The 18,115-nt window shown below is 45.9% G+C and overlaps 1 protein-coding gene across 1 annotated transcript in view; it reads left to right on the forward strand.

Moving 5' to 3' along the window:
• The window catches only part of GC (gamma-glutamyl carboxylase), a 159,997-nt gene that overhangs the window by 96,658 nt on the left and 45,224 nt on the right, over nt 1–18,115 (forward strand). Inside the window, exons 3-9 of the mRNA XM_084601058.1 lie at nt 3,157–3,300; nt 3,938–4,093; nt 4,965–5,130; nt 6,936–7,014; nt 10,780–10,886; nt 13,768–13,931; nt 14,389–14,552. Coding sequence (XP_084457184.1) covers nt 3,285–3,300; nt 3,938–4,093; nt 4,965–5,130; nt 6,936–7,014; nt 10,780–10,886; nt 13,768–13,931; nt 14,389–14,552 — 852 coding nt within the window. The 5' untranslated portion in view covers nt 3,157–3,284. The remainder of the gene's footprint in view (nt 1–3,156; nt 3,301–3,937; nt 4,094–4,964; nt 5,131–6,935; nt 7,015–10,779; nt 10,887–13,767; nt 13,932–14,388; nt 14,553–18,115) is intronic.

The following is an 18,115-nucleotide window of genomic DNA, read 5'->3' on the forward strand; positions in this document are numbered from 1 at the left end:
TACTACTACCTACAGTATAATTCCCTACACGGCAACTTCTTAACATTTTTCGCTGCTCATACTTTCAGGATACTTTCGGCATGGTGAATTATTCACTTCATTTTTCTTCTTTCTGAAGTTACCCGCTGGGAATGTTTCTCCCAAGCGGTTTGTCTGACCCCTTCTTACTACCATTCGTCCCTCAAGTCTAGCTGGTATATAATTCTGCACCTTTTAGTGATGAATTAGTGATTCGCTTTATTTTTTGGCATTCGTTAGTTCACCGCCGGGAGTTCTCGTCCGAAAAGGTTTGTCAGACTCCTTCTGTTCGACAAGTTGTTTACTGCACGCTATTCGCAGTCACCACTAATTAGACATGCATGAGCGAAATGTGGCGTTTAGTCGAACTGGGATGCGGCATGTTTTGCTTTGCGAAGACGAGCTGCTTGAAAACCCTTCAGAACGATGATAGGGCCACAGCTGGGAACCATTCATACGGCCAGTATATAAGCGCAATTAAAGCTGTTGTCGATATCGCCAGGTACTTGAAGTTTCGTCTTTTTTTTCTTGTAGTGACCAAACCTGCGACGAATCCCTGGTCTAAAAACTTGAAGCGCTGATGCGCTTTTTGAAAGGCTGCACAGCACATGGGCATTGTTGTATTAGCGTTAAATAACGATAATACAAAGTTAAATATTTGTTCAATTCTCTGTTCAACAGACAAATTGTATTTCGAGTGTCGAAGAGCGTTGCTGTTCTCACGAAGCACGCACACTGGCAAGCGGGCTCTCTATATGCTCGTCGAACAAGATTGCTTCTGTCTTGTGTCGAGCAAGGCTATCAGACAATCAGCTCTTCTTTTATGCGGACTTAGTTGCGCCGCTTAATAGCCCCGTCTTCACAACTCACAACAGGCATGACAGGTAGAGACAGGTGTACAGGTAGGCCTTGACAACCAGCTGTTTTCGAGTGACGCTGTCGAGAGCTGGAACTGACGCCATTTTGTTGGCCGTTAAGCAGAGGTAACGTCGGCACTGTTTACCTTCACACATGTGTCCATCTGTTGACTTGGATGGCTATGGGATGTTTTCATGCTAGTAATTATTTACTAAGCTCGCTCCACAAATGACTCTTTTTGCAAACTTCGTTTACACAAATTTTAATTTCGGCATACATTCGTAGTGTTTCACCTGCAAGACAACGGATTTCTTTTTTTTTTTTTTTCTGACGGGTGCCTTCGTGTCCGCACTTGCGCAGGGATATTTTTCTTTAATAGAATTTTACATTAAGGGACAATTCCGCTTCCAGTACTGCTTCAACTATTGTTTCGCGTATATAGTACGCGAAATTTCATTTTATTTGTTGTTTTGACCTCATTTCTTCAAGCAGCACAAATTAAATATCAAACTGTCGCTGCATTTTTTTTGCAAGCAGTGAACAATAGCGACCGCCTAGCACATTGTGATTTGCTTAAGATGGGCTCCAATTATAGACACTTCGCATTTGCATAAGGAACATTGGCTGTTTACGCAGACACATGTGGCGCTGACTGAATCCGCTTCTTCAGATGCCTGCGACCTCCTAGCATGTCTGCTTTTACTGTTTGCTCTGTGCTCACCGAACAGCGCTCGCTACTTTACAGAGCAATGTAGATATTGGCGAATCCAATATTGGGCAACGGCGGCGCGATAGCCGAGCAATACTTCGCACCCTCTCGTCTCTCGCGCATCCACTAGACGGGTCGAGGAATGTAAAACCCGCTGCCTACGTGTCTAGAAGCACTCGAGTCAAGGATAAAGGAGCCCCAAAGACCTATCGACACCAATCCACTTAGGGACCGTGTTTCACGTGCGCGTTAATTCGAGCGGGGCTTAGGGCGCCAAGAGCACGGATATAGCGGCAAAACCGAAGATCGGATTCCTCCGCCCAGTTACTGCAGCAAGAAAAAAAAAAAGAACAGCTGCGGGCCAACACTGGCCACGGCGAGGCCGCCAATCGGCGTCATGAGTCCGCTGCGCGGGGATTTATCGGAGGCGAGCTTACGCCAAGCTACGGCTGCTTGCAGAGCCCCGCTGTCATGGCAACACGGGTAGGCCGGGACTCTCAAGTAAAGAACTCGCACTCCGGAACCTCCGCCTTGTTCCGTGGCGAGGAGGTTCCGAAAGTGCGCCGCGCTTCCAGTGCCACGTCGGCAGAGGAACTGTTGCAGCTGAACATGGAGGCCGGCGTCCAGCACGGAGATAACGGAAAGAAAGGTCAGGAATCTTGTCGGCCCCGTGTGCATGTGCCTTCTTCGGCAAATAGCGGTGTTCCGTCCAGAAGCGAAACGGGAGCGAGACCCCAAGAAGCTGCATATTATTTTGAGCATCCTCGCGCACTACCTGGTGGCTGATGACGCGAAGAAATTCTTTAAGATTTTGGACTTAACATGAAGAGTATAGGGCGATGACACGTGTCTTGTCTGTTATCCTGTAAACGGCAATGCTACTGCGCTCATTGCGCTTTGTGATATATTCTTGCAGTGTGAACTTTTTTTTTTTTCTACGAGGTTGCTGGTATAGAAGTTTTACAGTTCAGGACGCAAAGATCATGCCAACAAGTAAGCATAATAGCTCTTTCATGGGTGCTACTGTGTGTAGGCGAAGAAAAAAAAAGAATGTATCGCTGGTCACATTTTGGATTCATGTTAACGATATACGCCAGAAACCATTCCACCACAAGCCACTTTATATTTCTTTGGTGTGAAGAGTGTGTGAAAGGACTAGTCGAGTTGTTGGCTGGCTTTGTCCACTGATTTCGTTTACTTTTCCTTGTACTTGGTCTGCCGAGCTTGTAAATAAAAGCCAGAAATAAAGTGACCGCAGGGGTTCATCTGCGAAGTATTCAAAAAGCCTCAAGCAACAGCGTCATCTGATAAGCCAGTGCTTGTATTTCAGAGGATCATTTGCTTGTAATACAGTGAGAAATGATGACGCATCACATGTCATGAATTTTTCGTGATTACACGCGGATATGCACGGCCTTCACTAAAAAAAAGTCCAGCCGGTGCAACTATGTGAAGAAATCGTAAATTTGGCTCGACCAATGAGAAGACGAAAAGCCTCTTTTTATAAAACTCTGTTCGTTGCTTTCCCGTCTGCGCGCTGCATACACAAGTGCTTACTGCACGTACTGCAGGCTGCGGTCGTCTTACTCTGGCGGCCTTGGCGCAATGGCTGAAGATCATACGAGCCGGCCTGTGCAGGAGTGTGACTGCGTTCACCCTTTGGCTGCATACTCCGTGCGACCCTTCCAGCCTGGCCGTAATGCGGATCCTCTTCGGTAAGAAGCGACACTTTTACAATATTGAGGCAAAGCGTTTTTGCAATATTGAGGAGAAGATTTTGAGCGACACTTCTATGCATGTTGCGTGCAGTTACAAAGCACTATTTTTCTCACGAGCCAAGTAGGATTTCTCGGAAGAAGAGAAAGAAGAGCCACGACCGAGCGGCGCAGAGCTCGTGGCTCTTCTTTCTCTTCTTCCGAGAAATCCTCTTCGGTATAGTGACTCCCTTTCGCTCGGTTACACAGGAAACGGCATCAACGGCTGCTTAGCCGCCGAACTTGCGCATAGGCGTCTAAAAAATGTTCGGAAACAGAGCGAATCGCCGGAAGACATGTTCGAACAATCGAAGGTGGTGTTTTTAGGACAACGCCTACATGTCATCGTAATACAATGTTTATGCGCTATTCTTTTCAAAATGTTGCAAACATTACTCTCCCGTCAATTTCCTTTTAACATTCTGTAAACTTCCATGCTTCAGCGCCTTGGTGAAGGAAGTACTCACTTTCCTCAAATCTTATCGGAAAGTGGCTAATATTCGGGGTACTAGACTATGGATAAAATCATGGCCGCATGATAGGGATCTTACAAGTTCGCAGCACTGATTGCTGTTAGCGCATCTTCACTTGGGCGTAGGAACAGTCATGGTTCTGGACCAGCCGGAGGAGCGTGGCTTGGCCTTCGTGGAAGAACGCTGGGGTGACACCAAGGAGTGCCGCTTCCCCCTCTTCTCCTTCCTGAAGCCTCTGTCCATTGAAGGGATGTACTGCGTCCACCTGATCATGCTGTTCGGTGAGCTGCGCCGGGTGCCTCGGCGAGGACTGGCGAGAGGAGGTCTCGCTGGGCAGTATCGTCACTTCAGACTTTATGAACAAGGATATAAGTTTATTGCTATCGCCTTGTGACTATGTTACGTGGACCACTTAATGTGCTTTAAACCGAAACATTTTTGACGGCCACAGCGCCTTGTACACATGACTAAACGCAACTGCAGGCAGCTTGCTTATACCGCACGTTTTCCTTTTTCACTGTTTGCTTTTAAAGTACGTCACGAGACGGGAGAGAACGCCGGTCTGACCTCTCTCCCGCGGACGCCTGTGGGGAAATTCTAATGCGCGTGCGGCCACTTAATAAAACGCATTGCCTGCACTAGGGTCTCAGTCAGTTCAGTCGTTCAGTCGTGACCGACTCTTCGTGACCCTATGGACCATGTCACGCAACGCTTTCCGGTCTCTCACAATCTTCCTAACATCACATAACTTCATCTGCAGTGCCTCGAGGATGCCATCTAACCATCGCGTTCGCTGCCTACCCCTTCTCCGGCGACCCTCAACCTTTCCCAACATCAAATCTTTCTCCAGCGACTCCTCTCTTCTCATCAGATGACCAAAGTAGCTGAGCTTTAACTTTATTTTGACCCTCCAATTAGCAGTCAGGGTTTATGGTCGACAATATCGACTGATTTGATCTTCTGGCAGTCCTGTCTACAAAGTGGCATTGTTGTCCGGTGGTTTCGGTCAGTTACAGCATCTCTGCACAGTACCTGTTGTTTATGCATTTCTTTGAGCAGTTCACGGAACTGACGTTTATGCGTGCTTATAGGGACGATATGCATGCTGGTGTTAGGGGAGCTGTGACTGCTGTCTGGCGGTAATTATTGCAGGTGCGATCGGCATCGCTACCGGAGCGTTCTTCAGGAAGAGTTGCCTCGCCTTCCTGCTTCCCTACTGGTTCATCTTCCTGCTGGAGAAGTCGAGATGGAACAACCACACTTACCTCTACGGGCTGATCGCCATGCTGCTAAGCATGACAGACGCTCATCGGCTCTGGTACCTATCCAGCTCATTAGCCAAGTTACTGGCTTTGAACGCAAAGCTTTTTTCACATGGGTCCATAATCATAATGGGCTAAAGCTTGCAGGCACTTTGTGAATGGCTCTAGAAGGCTGTCTGTGCGGAAAATCGGTTTCTGGTTGCCGAGGCCAACGTGGAGATGAGCTAAAGCAGCTACAGGTGGCGGTGATAGGTTTTCGTCTTTGCTCAAGGAAACTGAAGAACCACAGGTGGAGGGGGGAAAGGGGGAAGGCTTAGGGCGCGCCCTGTTTCTTTTCAAAGCGATTGCGTACAGAGTAGGTGATAAGAAGCGGTGTTTAGACTTCGCAAGCAGTCAAACGCAACGATACCACATTGATACACAAAGACGAAACGTTATCACCGTGGCCTCTAACTGCACATTGTTGTCAGACCTACTGTTATATGCAAAGTGCCGTCACGCTAGGGAGGAGCTTCATGCCCAGTGGCATGACCTCTCATGCGTAATTGGATTAACTCAAATGAAATTTCAGACGTTATCTCAGGACAAAGGCGCAAAAGTAAAATTGTATAAAATAAAACAGCATTCGCATGCCCCTGCCTTTAAATTTTCAATATATACATGAACGCTAACTACCGCGAATAAAAATATAAGTCAAATTTAGTTAATTACTTGCTTTACGATCGCAGATATATATATATATATATATATATATATATATATATATATATATATATATATATATATATATATATATATATATATATATATATATATATATATATATATATTTGCAGTTTTTCCACAAGGCCGCATAACGAATTTACGAAAACAATTTTTTGTGTACTGCTCTTTGTACAAAAAAAAAAAAAGAAAAATCTAATGTTGAATGTTTGGTACATACCTTTCAACAATGAAACCAGATATGAGCTCGCATGATGATAAGAAAGCAAATAACAAAGTAAAGACGTTCGTCACACTCCGCTTTCGATGCTAATCTACGAGGGCTCCAAAAAGTTTGCAAATCAAACTTTTGTTGTCGAACAGGTTCGTTGAATACTCATCATCACGTGTCTCTGATTTCCTGATGATACGGCGTGCCTCCGAAATTTCGCTCTGCCTTCTTGCAGTCATTTTATTTCCCTGCCCTAGATTTAACGAAGCGCACGTGCTCTGCGTTGCTTTGACAAATTCGCCCCGCCACTTTGAGAAATGGCTCCTTCATGCTCTCCGAACCGGGCGCTATAATAAAAAAACGCCCTTGTGGCCGACGTGAACTTTGTCCGCAAAGTCCATGTCTTCCCCACTGGGGGTGAATACGCGAGCGCGTGGCCACGTAGGGTGCCTCGATGCCTGCGCCCCCGCTTGAAAGCACCTTATCTAGCAGCGAGGCACCTTATCTAGTAGCGTTACCATAGGATGCCTCGATCACTTTGCCTGCGCTGGTTATGGAGACATAAGGCACCCTACATGGGCGCGCCCAGCGGTGTGCAAGTGCGTCCGGCGCGGCTGAACATTGAAGCGAATCGGCGCAGTTTCAGAGGCACCTGAAGCGGTCATTCGTATCGGCTCCTGCAACGCTCGGTCGCTGCAGCAGCTGCACCGAGTGCCGCTCCTGAAAGTAGTAGTAGACGACGTGATGCACCGCCTCAAGTGCCAGGGTTTACCGAAACAAGCTCGAAACTTTACCTATCAGCGACAAGTTCGTCTTTGCACTGCCTGTGTTACTTTTTTTCTCTCTCTCCACAACCTCCCCGGGCGGGAGAAGTTCTCGCCTTGCTGATTTCTTATGTCAACGCTCCTTATCTTCTATTGCGCGCAGGTCTATCGACTGCTGGAGGATACAATATTTAAGAAACACTGACATTCCCAGGTGGAACTACGTCCTTTTAAGATCACAGGTGAGCTCAGAAGAATTGCAACACGAGCGATGTGTAATGTGAACATAAGTACGCTATAGAAAGCAGCTAGAGATATGTCGGAATCAAAACCCTCCCTTGATTTCAAATAGTCTTGCTCGAGAGCAAAGCGCTTAAAATCCGGAAAACCTACAAGTTTTCATTCTGCTTCACCGGTTTCAGCGAAGCTTGGAATATAATACGGTGGTGAAAACGCACAATTAAAGGGCGCAGTCGGCACTCATAAACATGTAGCTCTCTTTATTATTTTTTTATTTGATCGAGTTATTACATACACGTGTAGTCGTCGGGAGCCATATAAAGAACATCGAGGGGCGTATTCGTGAATGCACTCGAGTCCATGAACAATTCGTGACCGGCCGCGGCCGCGCGCTCGCTGGTGACAGCAGTGAGGGCGTCGGAGAAACAGTAAGACCAGACTTCTGCCACTGATAAACTGTCCTGCGTACATCCATATCCCTAAGGAATGTTAGGAAGCGTGCATACATGCATACGTCAATAAAGGTCCGCGCTTTTGCCTGGAGGGCACAGCGTTCTCTCGACCATTCAACTGCGCTTATAGCACACGCTCACGCTACAGACCGTATCCTAGTTCGGATTAGCTTCAAATCATACTCAGCAGCGTACCCCAGCTGCAGACGAGGACAGAGCGTGCGCAGTCGTACTGTGCACCAGACTTCTTCGCGCATCAATGATCGAGGTACCTACACCACGTAACCGACGTAGCTCGGAGCGTCATTTTGCCATTAGCTATGGAATGTCCGCTAATAACAACTTTCCTGCTTCAAAATTACGTCTGTTTTGAAAGTGACGTTGGAATGAGAGAAATCTTACTTTTTAGTATATTTTTGGAGTCCGTAAGTAGTTCAGACTCATTAAAAGTATTACATGGTTCTGCTATTTTGTTTTAATGTTTAATATATCAGTTGTCGCATACGTGTTTCTATTATAAAAACGCGGTTAAACGGCTGGCTGCCAGCATGAAATAGGTTAAGGGCCCGTGCCTAATGGCCCCGCACAAGCGCTGCAGCGAGGCAGCGAAAATTCTGACGATGTGTGTCCAGGCTCAGACAACACTGGCGTGAGCACACTAGAATGTATCGAGTCTCGTCCTCACATTCAGGCTATTTTCTTTCCGTCCCTGCACACCCTGCCCCATGCAAAGAGAGAGCAAGTGCGCAAGTGACGAGGCATGACCGGTATGTGCCCCAAAAAACGATGCGCGCAAAGTGCGAGGCCTGTAAACAACAATGACGGACGTATGCGAATGACGTTTTGTGCGCATCAACACGATCGCAAGACCATACATTACGATATACTCTATAGTAAAACGCGAGCGCAGCATGGTCAGTTAAAATTTCGATCGCTGTTTTTATTTCTCCATCAATGTGGCACGCACAATACCTGTCATCAAGAACGATACCCTTCCGCATTCAAACGCGCAGAAAGCCAAGAGAGAGAGAGAGGATGGAGGGAGAGGGAGACGTTAACACAGCCAAACGGACGAGCTGGGGGATGCATATTTGAAGGGCAAACAACGCAAAAGACGAGTCTTTTGCTCTGTTTGCGCTCTAAGTCAGCGATTGACCCGTGATTGTTCTGCTATTGTCTTCGTCTTTAGCGATATTTGCCCTTCAAGAGAATAGCTTGTTGACCGCTGGTGAACGCTTAGAATGCTAATTGAGCGGCTGTGGTGATTGCTTGCGTAAACAACTCGCGACGCCATCACCGGACTATGTGAATATGAAACAAGCGCTCTAAGAAACACTAGGAGGCCCTTGTTGGAAATTTTGTTTTCGCAGTATATGCGAAACGCTGTTCAAGCTACGCCGTAGCTGTGGCGCTTCCCTGCGTGTCTCCTCTGTACTTAAAAACATTGAAATGCTTAACTTTTTTTTTATTATTATTCTTGAGAGCTGCGTGCTAACAAAGACAATCAGTGATTCTATGTTCCGACGTCATCCGTAGCGGTAGTTGGGTGACTGTGGTGTTCTGCTGCTGAATGGAGGATCACAAGCTCTAACTTCCGCAGCAGTGGCTGTTTCAAACAGAGTTGGAGGTGAACTGCTAAACCTCTGCGCATTAAGACTTTTTCACATGTTAAAGATACCCCAAGTGAAGAATTATCAAGCGCCAAAGACAAATCTACGCGTACTATTTATCACTGCGTGTGCAGATTTATTTCTGGCAGTTAAATATTCACCAATTTATGAAATGAAAAAGAGAAGCCAGCAGACTCATGTGCCTACCTAGATTGAAACACCACTGGATGAAAATGTGAATAAAATTATTTTTTTCCTACTCCTTTTTTTTCACCTTTTCACGTTCTTGCTTCATTCTTCCATTGTAAAATTCGATTGATTAGCGCTAGATATACATATATATATATATATATATATATATATATATATATATATATATATATATATATATATATATATATATATATATATATATATATATATATATATATATATATATATATATATATATATATATATATATATATATATAGAGAGAGAGAGAGAGAGAGAGATTTATTTTACTTTTTTAGTCAGCGGTTCGCCTTTCTCAAAAACAGGTCTCCTGCCGAAATGTCAAAAAAATAAAAATAAAACTAGAAGCAAGAAGCGGTTTAAAGACTTATTACTTGTGCAATCTAGCATCAAGTGAATCTGTTTTTTTCTCTCTCTCTCTCTCACACACACACATAGTTAATTACATACATACATACATACATACATACATACATGCATACATACATACATACATACATACATACATACATACATACATACATACATACATACATACATACATACATACATACATACATACATACATACATACATACATACATACATACATACATACATACATACATACATACATACATACATACATACATACATACATACATACATACATTTTTTTCAAGCTAAACTAAACGATGTCTCTTCAAACGCCCTTACAGTGTGTTAAGTACGGCCCTCAAAAAAATGTGCGCCTGCATTGAGCGGCCATGCTATAATAGGTTTGGCTTGGCTTACGGTGTTTTGTGCCAAAACGACTCAGGCTATCAGGGGCGCAGTAATTGGGGGGGGGGGGGGGGGGCTCCAGAGATTTTAAATATCTTGTGATTTTTTAACGTGCACTGACATCGCACAGTAGACGGGCTCCTTGCTTCGCCTTCACCGAAAAGCGGCCGCCGCGGTCGGGATTGAGCCCACGTCTTTGGGTTCAACAGTCGAGTACCCTAAGCCACCGCAGCGGTGCCGTCACTGAACATCTGGCCTTTCACTGTCGCCTCCAAGCCTCTCTCCAATCTTTCGCGTTTTTATTTCTTAAAGGCAAAAATATTTGTTTTGCGCGCAGGATTGATCTTTCAGCTGTCACAAAAGACCAACTTCTAATTTCCTGACAAGTATTTCCTTCGTGCCTTCCGGCATCGCCTCTCGCACTCTTCGAAACGGCCCAGCTTTCTTCAATTTTGTAAGGGGGGGGGGGGGGGGGTGCGTACCGTGCTCCATACTCCTTACGTTTCCATTCTTTATTCCGAGTGGGGAGCAGTGAACTCCACCGTAGAACCAGAAACCTGCGCTCGAATAGGTACCCCCCCCCCCCCCCCTCTTTATTATCAAACGAAAATCAACAACAACAACAACAAAAACCTCTATATGTTGTCAACCTAACTATGTGAATTGTTTACCGTAGTTCAGTCTTTAAGCGGACCTTCTGCGCCCGCAGGTATTTCTGGTGTACTTCATCGCCGGCCTGAAGAAAACAGATGGTGACTGGATTGGTGGTCATTCCATGGAGGGCCTGGGACGCCACTGGGTCTTCGATCTGTTCAAGTACGACCTTGAAATGCTTGTACCTTCCAGCGGCAGCAAAATGATACGCCCTTGCTTAGAAAGTTCGTGATGTTTTGTCACTGTGGTCGGAGCTCTAGGAGTCAACTGTCGAGGCTGGACCACCTGTGGTCCCAACACTTGATGAATACAGGTGTCAACTGGAATATGGAAGAAATTTAACTGAACATCACCGGGCTGTTTCGAAATTTCTGCACGTGGAGTTCACGGGTCCTTTTGAGGGAATGAATTCGTAAAGATATCACACAAAGCAGCTATACAATTTGAATTCCTTATCAAATTGGTAATTCGTGTTTATTTTTTACCGGGGGGAGGAGGGGGAGGGGGATTTAGGTCGAAAAATGAAGAAAAACTTCGCTCATCCAAGCAAATGGAGATTAAATGACTGTACAAGAAAGGCCAGGACTACTACTGCTGTCCGGATGACGTCAACGACCCTATATGAGAGAATTTAACCTGTCAACAAAGCTGCAGGATGTACTGCATTTGTTTTCGACGTCTAAATGCCTCCCCTCCGGGTTGCTGGAAACTTGTTTCGCTGTTGCTTCCACCACTCTTGCGAGGGCACCCTGGGCGACGTCGAGGGTGCCCTCGTTGGCAATGTGTAAAGAAGGGAAAAACGAAAAAAAAAAAAAAATAATGCAAATTGACGCCATTTTTTTCTCTTTCGTTGCAAATCGAGGACTTGGATAAACTGCTAAAAATCGACATGTTTAGTATCACTATAACTATGAACATTCACTTGTTTTAAAAATAGCCGCATTTGTCGCAATTTGACCCGACCCTCGGGGCGAAACGAGACACCAGGTGGGGCAAAATGAGACGTCCTTTCAAAACGAAGCACTTTCACTTCTTGCACTTGGAACGTTAAAAGTGCATCGCATGGGCCTTTGCGTACACTTCACAAGCCCACTCGTGACACATTATGCATTAGATTCGCACAGAAAGAGGCATTGCGTTGCTACAAAATTTTTTGGATAGGAGGAACTCCCAGTCCAATCTGTTACATGCCGTTTATCAGAACGTTTCTCCTGTGTAGAAATATCTTGCGATTAACACATTGAGGTTTGTCGCCTACCTTAACAATTTACCGCTTCGTTTCCTTTCAACGTAATGTAACTTATGGCTACCTTTGCTGCAATTGCCTTTGCCTAGTAAGGTCAAAAGAGGGATCTCTGCATACATAAAATATGCTGTACAAGCGTTCATTGCTTTACTGAAAGAGCTCGTTTTCATAAACCAAGCCTATTCTTGTAAAGCCTATGTATACAGCTTGCCGCTAGTTATTTTTTTTCCCCTCACCTTTGGAAGACACCCCTATGGTCGAAAAGGTTTTCGCCAAAGCGCTAATGGAAGGCTTTCACTGGAGCACGCATTCCGGATTTGTCTTAATGTTACTCTCACTCCTAACAGCCCTTATCACTGTTCTATTAAATGTGCAGACTATTGTAGAAAAGAACGCAGAGGACACAACTCAGGAACAAGTCATGCATGAGTGCAAATTGTAACTGCGTCTTCTGAGAGACTGACTGTGGCGTTTTGCCCTTTACCTAGAGACTTACTCGTCATTGGTATTACTCTCTCTTGGCCGCTGCAATTCCATGTACAACAGGTAATTAATGAGACACAGTTACGAAATATATAGGAATGTGTCGCGGTTGCTTACAGCTGTTTTTCTACATGACTCAAATAAGAAAAACGGAGCTGCAGAAGTCCGCATCTTCTTGGTGGGACAGCCAGTGACCGAGAGTCATTGGCGATTTTTCCCGGCAGTGCGCTTGGCGAGATTTTTAGCGGTTTTTGGTCCGCATATTGCGGACACTCAGCGGTACCTAGCTCTTTTGCTTTTAAACTATTCTATCGCTTTATCATAGTTTGCGCTAGATGAAGTTGTGCGAGATTGGTCTCATTTTGTCCCATGTCTCATTTCACCTTGAGCTACCTATATATGTGCAAATTTAAATGTAACGTAGCACTTTTAAGCGAGCCGTTGATTAAATTCTTCAGTTTGAATCGAAGCTTTGCCAAAAAAGACAAGTACATTTTAATTCTTCATTTATGTTTTCTGAACTCAGAAGATCACATGAAACCAGAAAGCTGTGACAACGAATCGCAAAAAAAAAAAAAAAAAAAAAAAAAAGAAAGGAAATGAATATCAAACATTGCATCTATCTTAGTAATCATCCGCGCACATTTAAACTGTGATCATAAGACAAGAAGGGATCAACATCGCCAGCTGGTAAGCCCTTCGCAGACAAATTTTGCGAGCGCCTGCTACTGTTCCAGGTGCGCCTATACGACGTCATTAATAAACAGTGGGCACAGACCTCGTCCCTTTTTTAACAGAAAACAAGAAAAACGAAAAACCTTTGTTTTTGTCTAGACGCATTCAGTTTTTTTTTTATTATTAGTTGCCTAAATGACGCCAGATTCGTCTTTTTATTTGATTCTTTTAGAGACGCTCTTAAGTCACCGCTTTCCATCCAACAAAATGTGCGTAATTTTTGGATACCCTTCGCTGTTGGAACTGCCGCGAAAAATGCCTCACTCGCCCACACGACGGTGGGGTACAGGCCCTAGTGTTTGCTGTTATGTCTGAGGCCACAGCGGCAAGCGGCACTATACTGCAGACTCAGGAGCTTCAACGATTTTTAACAGGAGTCAGTGCATGCAATGAGACCACTTGCTCTCGCATTCGGCTTTTGCGTTCGGCAGCCGAAGTCTAAACTGGAGACAATGTCTCCCTCATTCGCCAGCGCAGCAAGCGTGAACGCCTGGCCTTGGCTTCCCGATGCCGCTTCTCCAGCAGACAGGAAGATATACCATTTTGACGGCTCAGTCCATCCGCGAACAAAATTTACAGGCTGTTCCTGACCGAAGAGCAGGTGGACTCGTACGTGGTTCACTGGGGCGGCTTCCTGCTGGACCTGACCGTCGGCTTCCTTATGGTTGCCACCACGGTGCGGCCTTTCGGAGTGCTCTTCTGCGTTCTCTTCAATGCCATGAACTCCAGGATGTTCTCTATCGGTGCGTTCACACTGGCTCTGCGAGGACTCCGCTGAGTCAGATGATGTTGTTGCCAGGGCTGAGTGGGACTCTGTGGTGCTTGGCGTTTCTGCGGTGTAACTGCACGAAAGTCAGCACACTATAGCCTGTTACATTTCGCACGGATGCACTATAATGTTGAATTTCCCACGGAGAAAATGCAGACGACCTATTAAATGAGCCGTTCAACAGGTCGCGCTCGCGCGCAAACAACCTTGACACGCAGAAAAACGAGAGCAGGAGACAAGTGTTTAGTTAGCTGATCCCCTCGCGGCCTGTACTGTCATTCATATGAAAAGATAAGGCATAAAATCTAAGTCATTTCTTTCGAAATTTTAGTTGTGTACTCTCAAAATTGTAGAAATAGGAGGCGCGGACACTTGTTGCTGTCTCCTGAAGAGCCATTTTGCTGTTATCTGAAGCAATGTTTTCGTTCCAGGAATGTTCCCGTACGTGATGATTGTGCTCTCCGCTATATTCTTCGATTATTCGTGGCCCAAGAAGCTTGCGGCAGCACTGCCCCAGCGAATCAACAAAATGATCCCGGACCTCTGCGCCGCTCGGCCTGACTTCAAACGCTGTTGGTACCCGGCTCAGTGCAAGGTAATCTGAAAGTGACTAAATCCTCCGGCAGCTGTTCATCAATGCCGCCATTACTGTGTTTGTTCGCTTGTGAGTAAATAGAATATTTTCGTCATAATGGCTCCGCTTTCGCCATTGTGGCTGGAAATCGTCGTCCTAACTACTCTGTAGCTATAAGGACGCACGGTTCTGGCTGCAGTCTGAAAGAGAATACTCGACTGTTCTGAATGTACTTTTCGCTCATTGGTGTTGAAACTTCGAGGCTATTAATACGTCCTTCACTAGCTCTTCCGTAGTAGCTATAAAACCTATACTTACGACGGAGATACACCGTCGCGGTACTTCTCCTTTGCGCTTCACTAGCTTCTGTGATACGAAATCGGAACGCATAGTGCTACTGCGATGAGCTTTGTGGCCGTATAACGACGAGGTTTGCCAGGCAGAGAGTTTCATAAAGGGATGCACTGCGAAAATGTTTCAAGAATACTGAAAACTTCCCGCTGCCTCACCTCGAAGCACACACATGCTTATGCAACTGTGGCGCAACCGTGATGTTGGTTGAGCAATATTCTAGAACGCACGTAGGCGGCTACGTACGGGCCGTGCACGTACACACGGTGGCGGATACAGTGAGAAGAGCAAGGTGGCAGTGGTGTACAGCCGAAACTGTTTTCCAGGGTGCCTCTTGGAGTCTTGGTGCTAGGCGGTAAGATCTCTACGGAGAACTTTGATGCACAGCTGCGTGAGCATAGTCAGCCTCCATGGGGTCTCTCCTCAGAAATCAAACCCTTTGTCCAGCGCCCCTACATTCATGAACAACTTAAAAATACATAGTCTCTTCCACCCGAACGAGATGGCTTCCAGTGAGGACATGAAGTGCTAAGCGGGGGCTGTTTCTTCCACGAGGCCTGCACTGCCTTCTGTGCGAAAATCGCGGGACGTCAGAGAACACGCACTTGGGCAGCAAGATGACACTCGTCTCCTATAGAGGAGCTGCAAACTCCGACTATGGTCGTGGCTGCACAATGCAACTTAAGGAAAATCGTGTTCTGGTTTATTCTTGGCGACACTCCTTCTACAGGATGTGACTAGACCTGGCAAGGTAGTATACTCCAAGGAAAAACGCGTTTTACAACGCAGCTGTTAAGCGCATGTAGTAACGTCCGTAATCGCGCGGAATAAGGTTATCAAGCAAGGAGGGCAACTTTCACCTCAGTTGTTACGGCTGGTTACCAATAAAGAGTGAGCTCCATATAGGCGAAGGCGACAGCGACGTACGTGCAGAGCAGTTTGGATGTCTGTTCCACTCTGCGCCTTCGTAAGCATTCCCGCAACCGAGACTTTGATCTCTCCTTGAAAATTTTACCGGTCTGCCTGTTATCCAGGGCAAACTAAATATCTTCTCTACGGCAGCGGTGTACCTACAACGGCGATGACCGGCTGGTCACGTCGGCTTGACGTGCTTGCGGAGGCGAACACAGACTCGTGCTGTGCCAGCTAACGCACTACATTTGACACGCCCTTAAACTGCTCCTTGAGCTTGTTGCGAGAGAGCAAACTATGCAAGTCAGCATATACGCCGCGAGTGATACCGCGCCTTGCCGCGCCTACGAGCGCAGCAACACTGGTGAACGAGCATGCGTATACCTACCGCCTCGACTCAAATACCGCCGTGGTGCCCTCGCTCGTAGCCCGCTCCAAATGTTGAGCCCTCCGATACCGACGAGTAGATCGTTCCTTTAGTTTTGCAGCTACCTCCCATCTAATAGAAAATCTCCACGGCAGCGGCGCAGCAGCGGCTGCGATGGCCAAGACGATGCTCTTGTTGAGGCGAACACAGAACTCCGATGAGGAGATATATGTGACAAAGCGGAAACAGTCAGCGAGAATCTGATTGCTAATCGCGCGTGCACTTCGAGGCGACGAACTATTTTTTTTTTTTTTGTCTATTCCCGCAGATCCGAGCTGTCCAAGCGACGAGTCAAGCGACACACACATTTCTCTTCGCTCGAAGTCTTCGCGCTTAGCCGCCGCGTTCACGTGATTTTTCGCGTACATGCAATTCAGCCTTAAATGATATTATTAAGCTCCTGAAGTATGCCCCCATGGAGGTTTTAAATCTGTACGAAAAGCTCGAGGGTTACAGTGGGAAGAGGGGGGCATAGTGAGCGGAGGAATGTGGCATGCTCAGCGCGCGGTATAGACGCCGTAACCAGAAGGTGGTAACAAGCACTGTGACAACGCGGGGTCGCACTGACGTCGCTCATGACCGCACTGGAACGCACCATAGTAACACAACGTGCTCGGTGGTCTGAAATGAGTGATGCCATGCGTGACAGCAAAGTTTTACTGCTTCTTGTACTTACGATTCCACTGCTATGACGCCTTCCTTGAGCACATTCATGGCTACACCTCCTTCAGAATCAGGCATAGCTCCAACACCTCGAACAGATCTGCTGCTAGTTTTCAGATCATAAAGCCCCCTGCACGACTTTCAAAGAATGGGAGAGAATGGCTACTTGAAGGGCGAGTATCTCTGAAAAATAGAGTTGTCTGTAACTGCACATACATGCACGTGGCTTTGAGATTCTTTGCCTAAATATATCGCGAGATCAAAATATATCGTGAGCTGGCGCTGTATCGCAAATTACATAGTGGCGGCCATACTGTTAACCTTTTTCTCAAGTACATGGTGTCGAGCACGCCATATAGAAAGAGGCTTATGTAAGTTTTTCTCTGAGCGCGCTGTCCCATTCACAACGTTCAGCAGATTCACCACAGCGATATTATCACCTCTCCTGCAAAAGGGTAAAGTTTTGTACCTCGTATAATGAACGCACGTTTTTTTTTTTTTTTTTTTTTTTTTTGTGCGCAGTCAGCTGATACCGCAATGAAAGCTATAGATGAACTGCGAATACGAATGCTCTCTGTCGAATCCGCGAATTAATAAAAGACACGCCTGATCACAAAGGGTTTTCTAAATTTGTTCATTCTGCCCTCTAAGGGCAGACTGAACAAATCCAACGAGTTGTGCTAGGGTTAACTCGAGTTATGTTTTCCTTCAACAGAAGTATATTCCGATAGGCGAGTTATACGAGGTACAGTAAGCTCATTTTTTTTTTAATTGCGCTAGAGCATGGATGCCATACTGGAATGTGCATTTTGGTACATTTCGATGTTAAGTTCTGCAGTACGGAGTATTTATTCCACGAGGCTGCGTTTTTTTCTTTTACGTGTATGGTGCTGTGTTCATACTGTGCTCGTGATGGGTGCTCGACTGCCAAGATGACTTGGTAAGACGGATGTCAAGAAGGCGGAAAACGTTCGGAACGAGGAAGCGAAGGCAGGATGCCGAGATACGAGCTTTAGGAGTGTGGCGATGAGTGCGCTCGATATCGCGTCTATACTCTTGAGGCGGAGCCTAAGCACACTCCTAATTTTTCTTTTTTTTATACTTCAATTTACTTCTGAATATTCTACCTCCGCGTAATCAACGCATCCCCCAAGTTGCCAGATGCATTTTTTTGGAGATAAACGGCGTTCATTTTCCGAGCAAACAAATGCTGCCGCAGCGTTAAACGCTT

Source organism: Amblyomma maculatum, chromosome 1 (genome assembly GCF_055883805.1).
Source record: "Amblyomma maculatum isolate TAMU_Amacu chromosome 1, ASM5588380v1, whole genome shotgun sequence".
In the NCBI taxonomy this organism is placed as follows: domain Eukaryota; kingdom Metazoa; phylum Arthropoda; class Arachnida; order Ixodida; family Ixodidae; genus Amblyomma; species Amblyomma maculatum.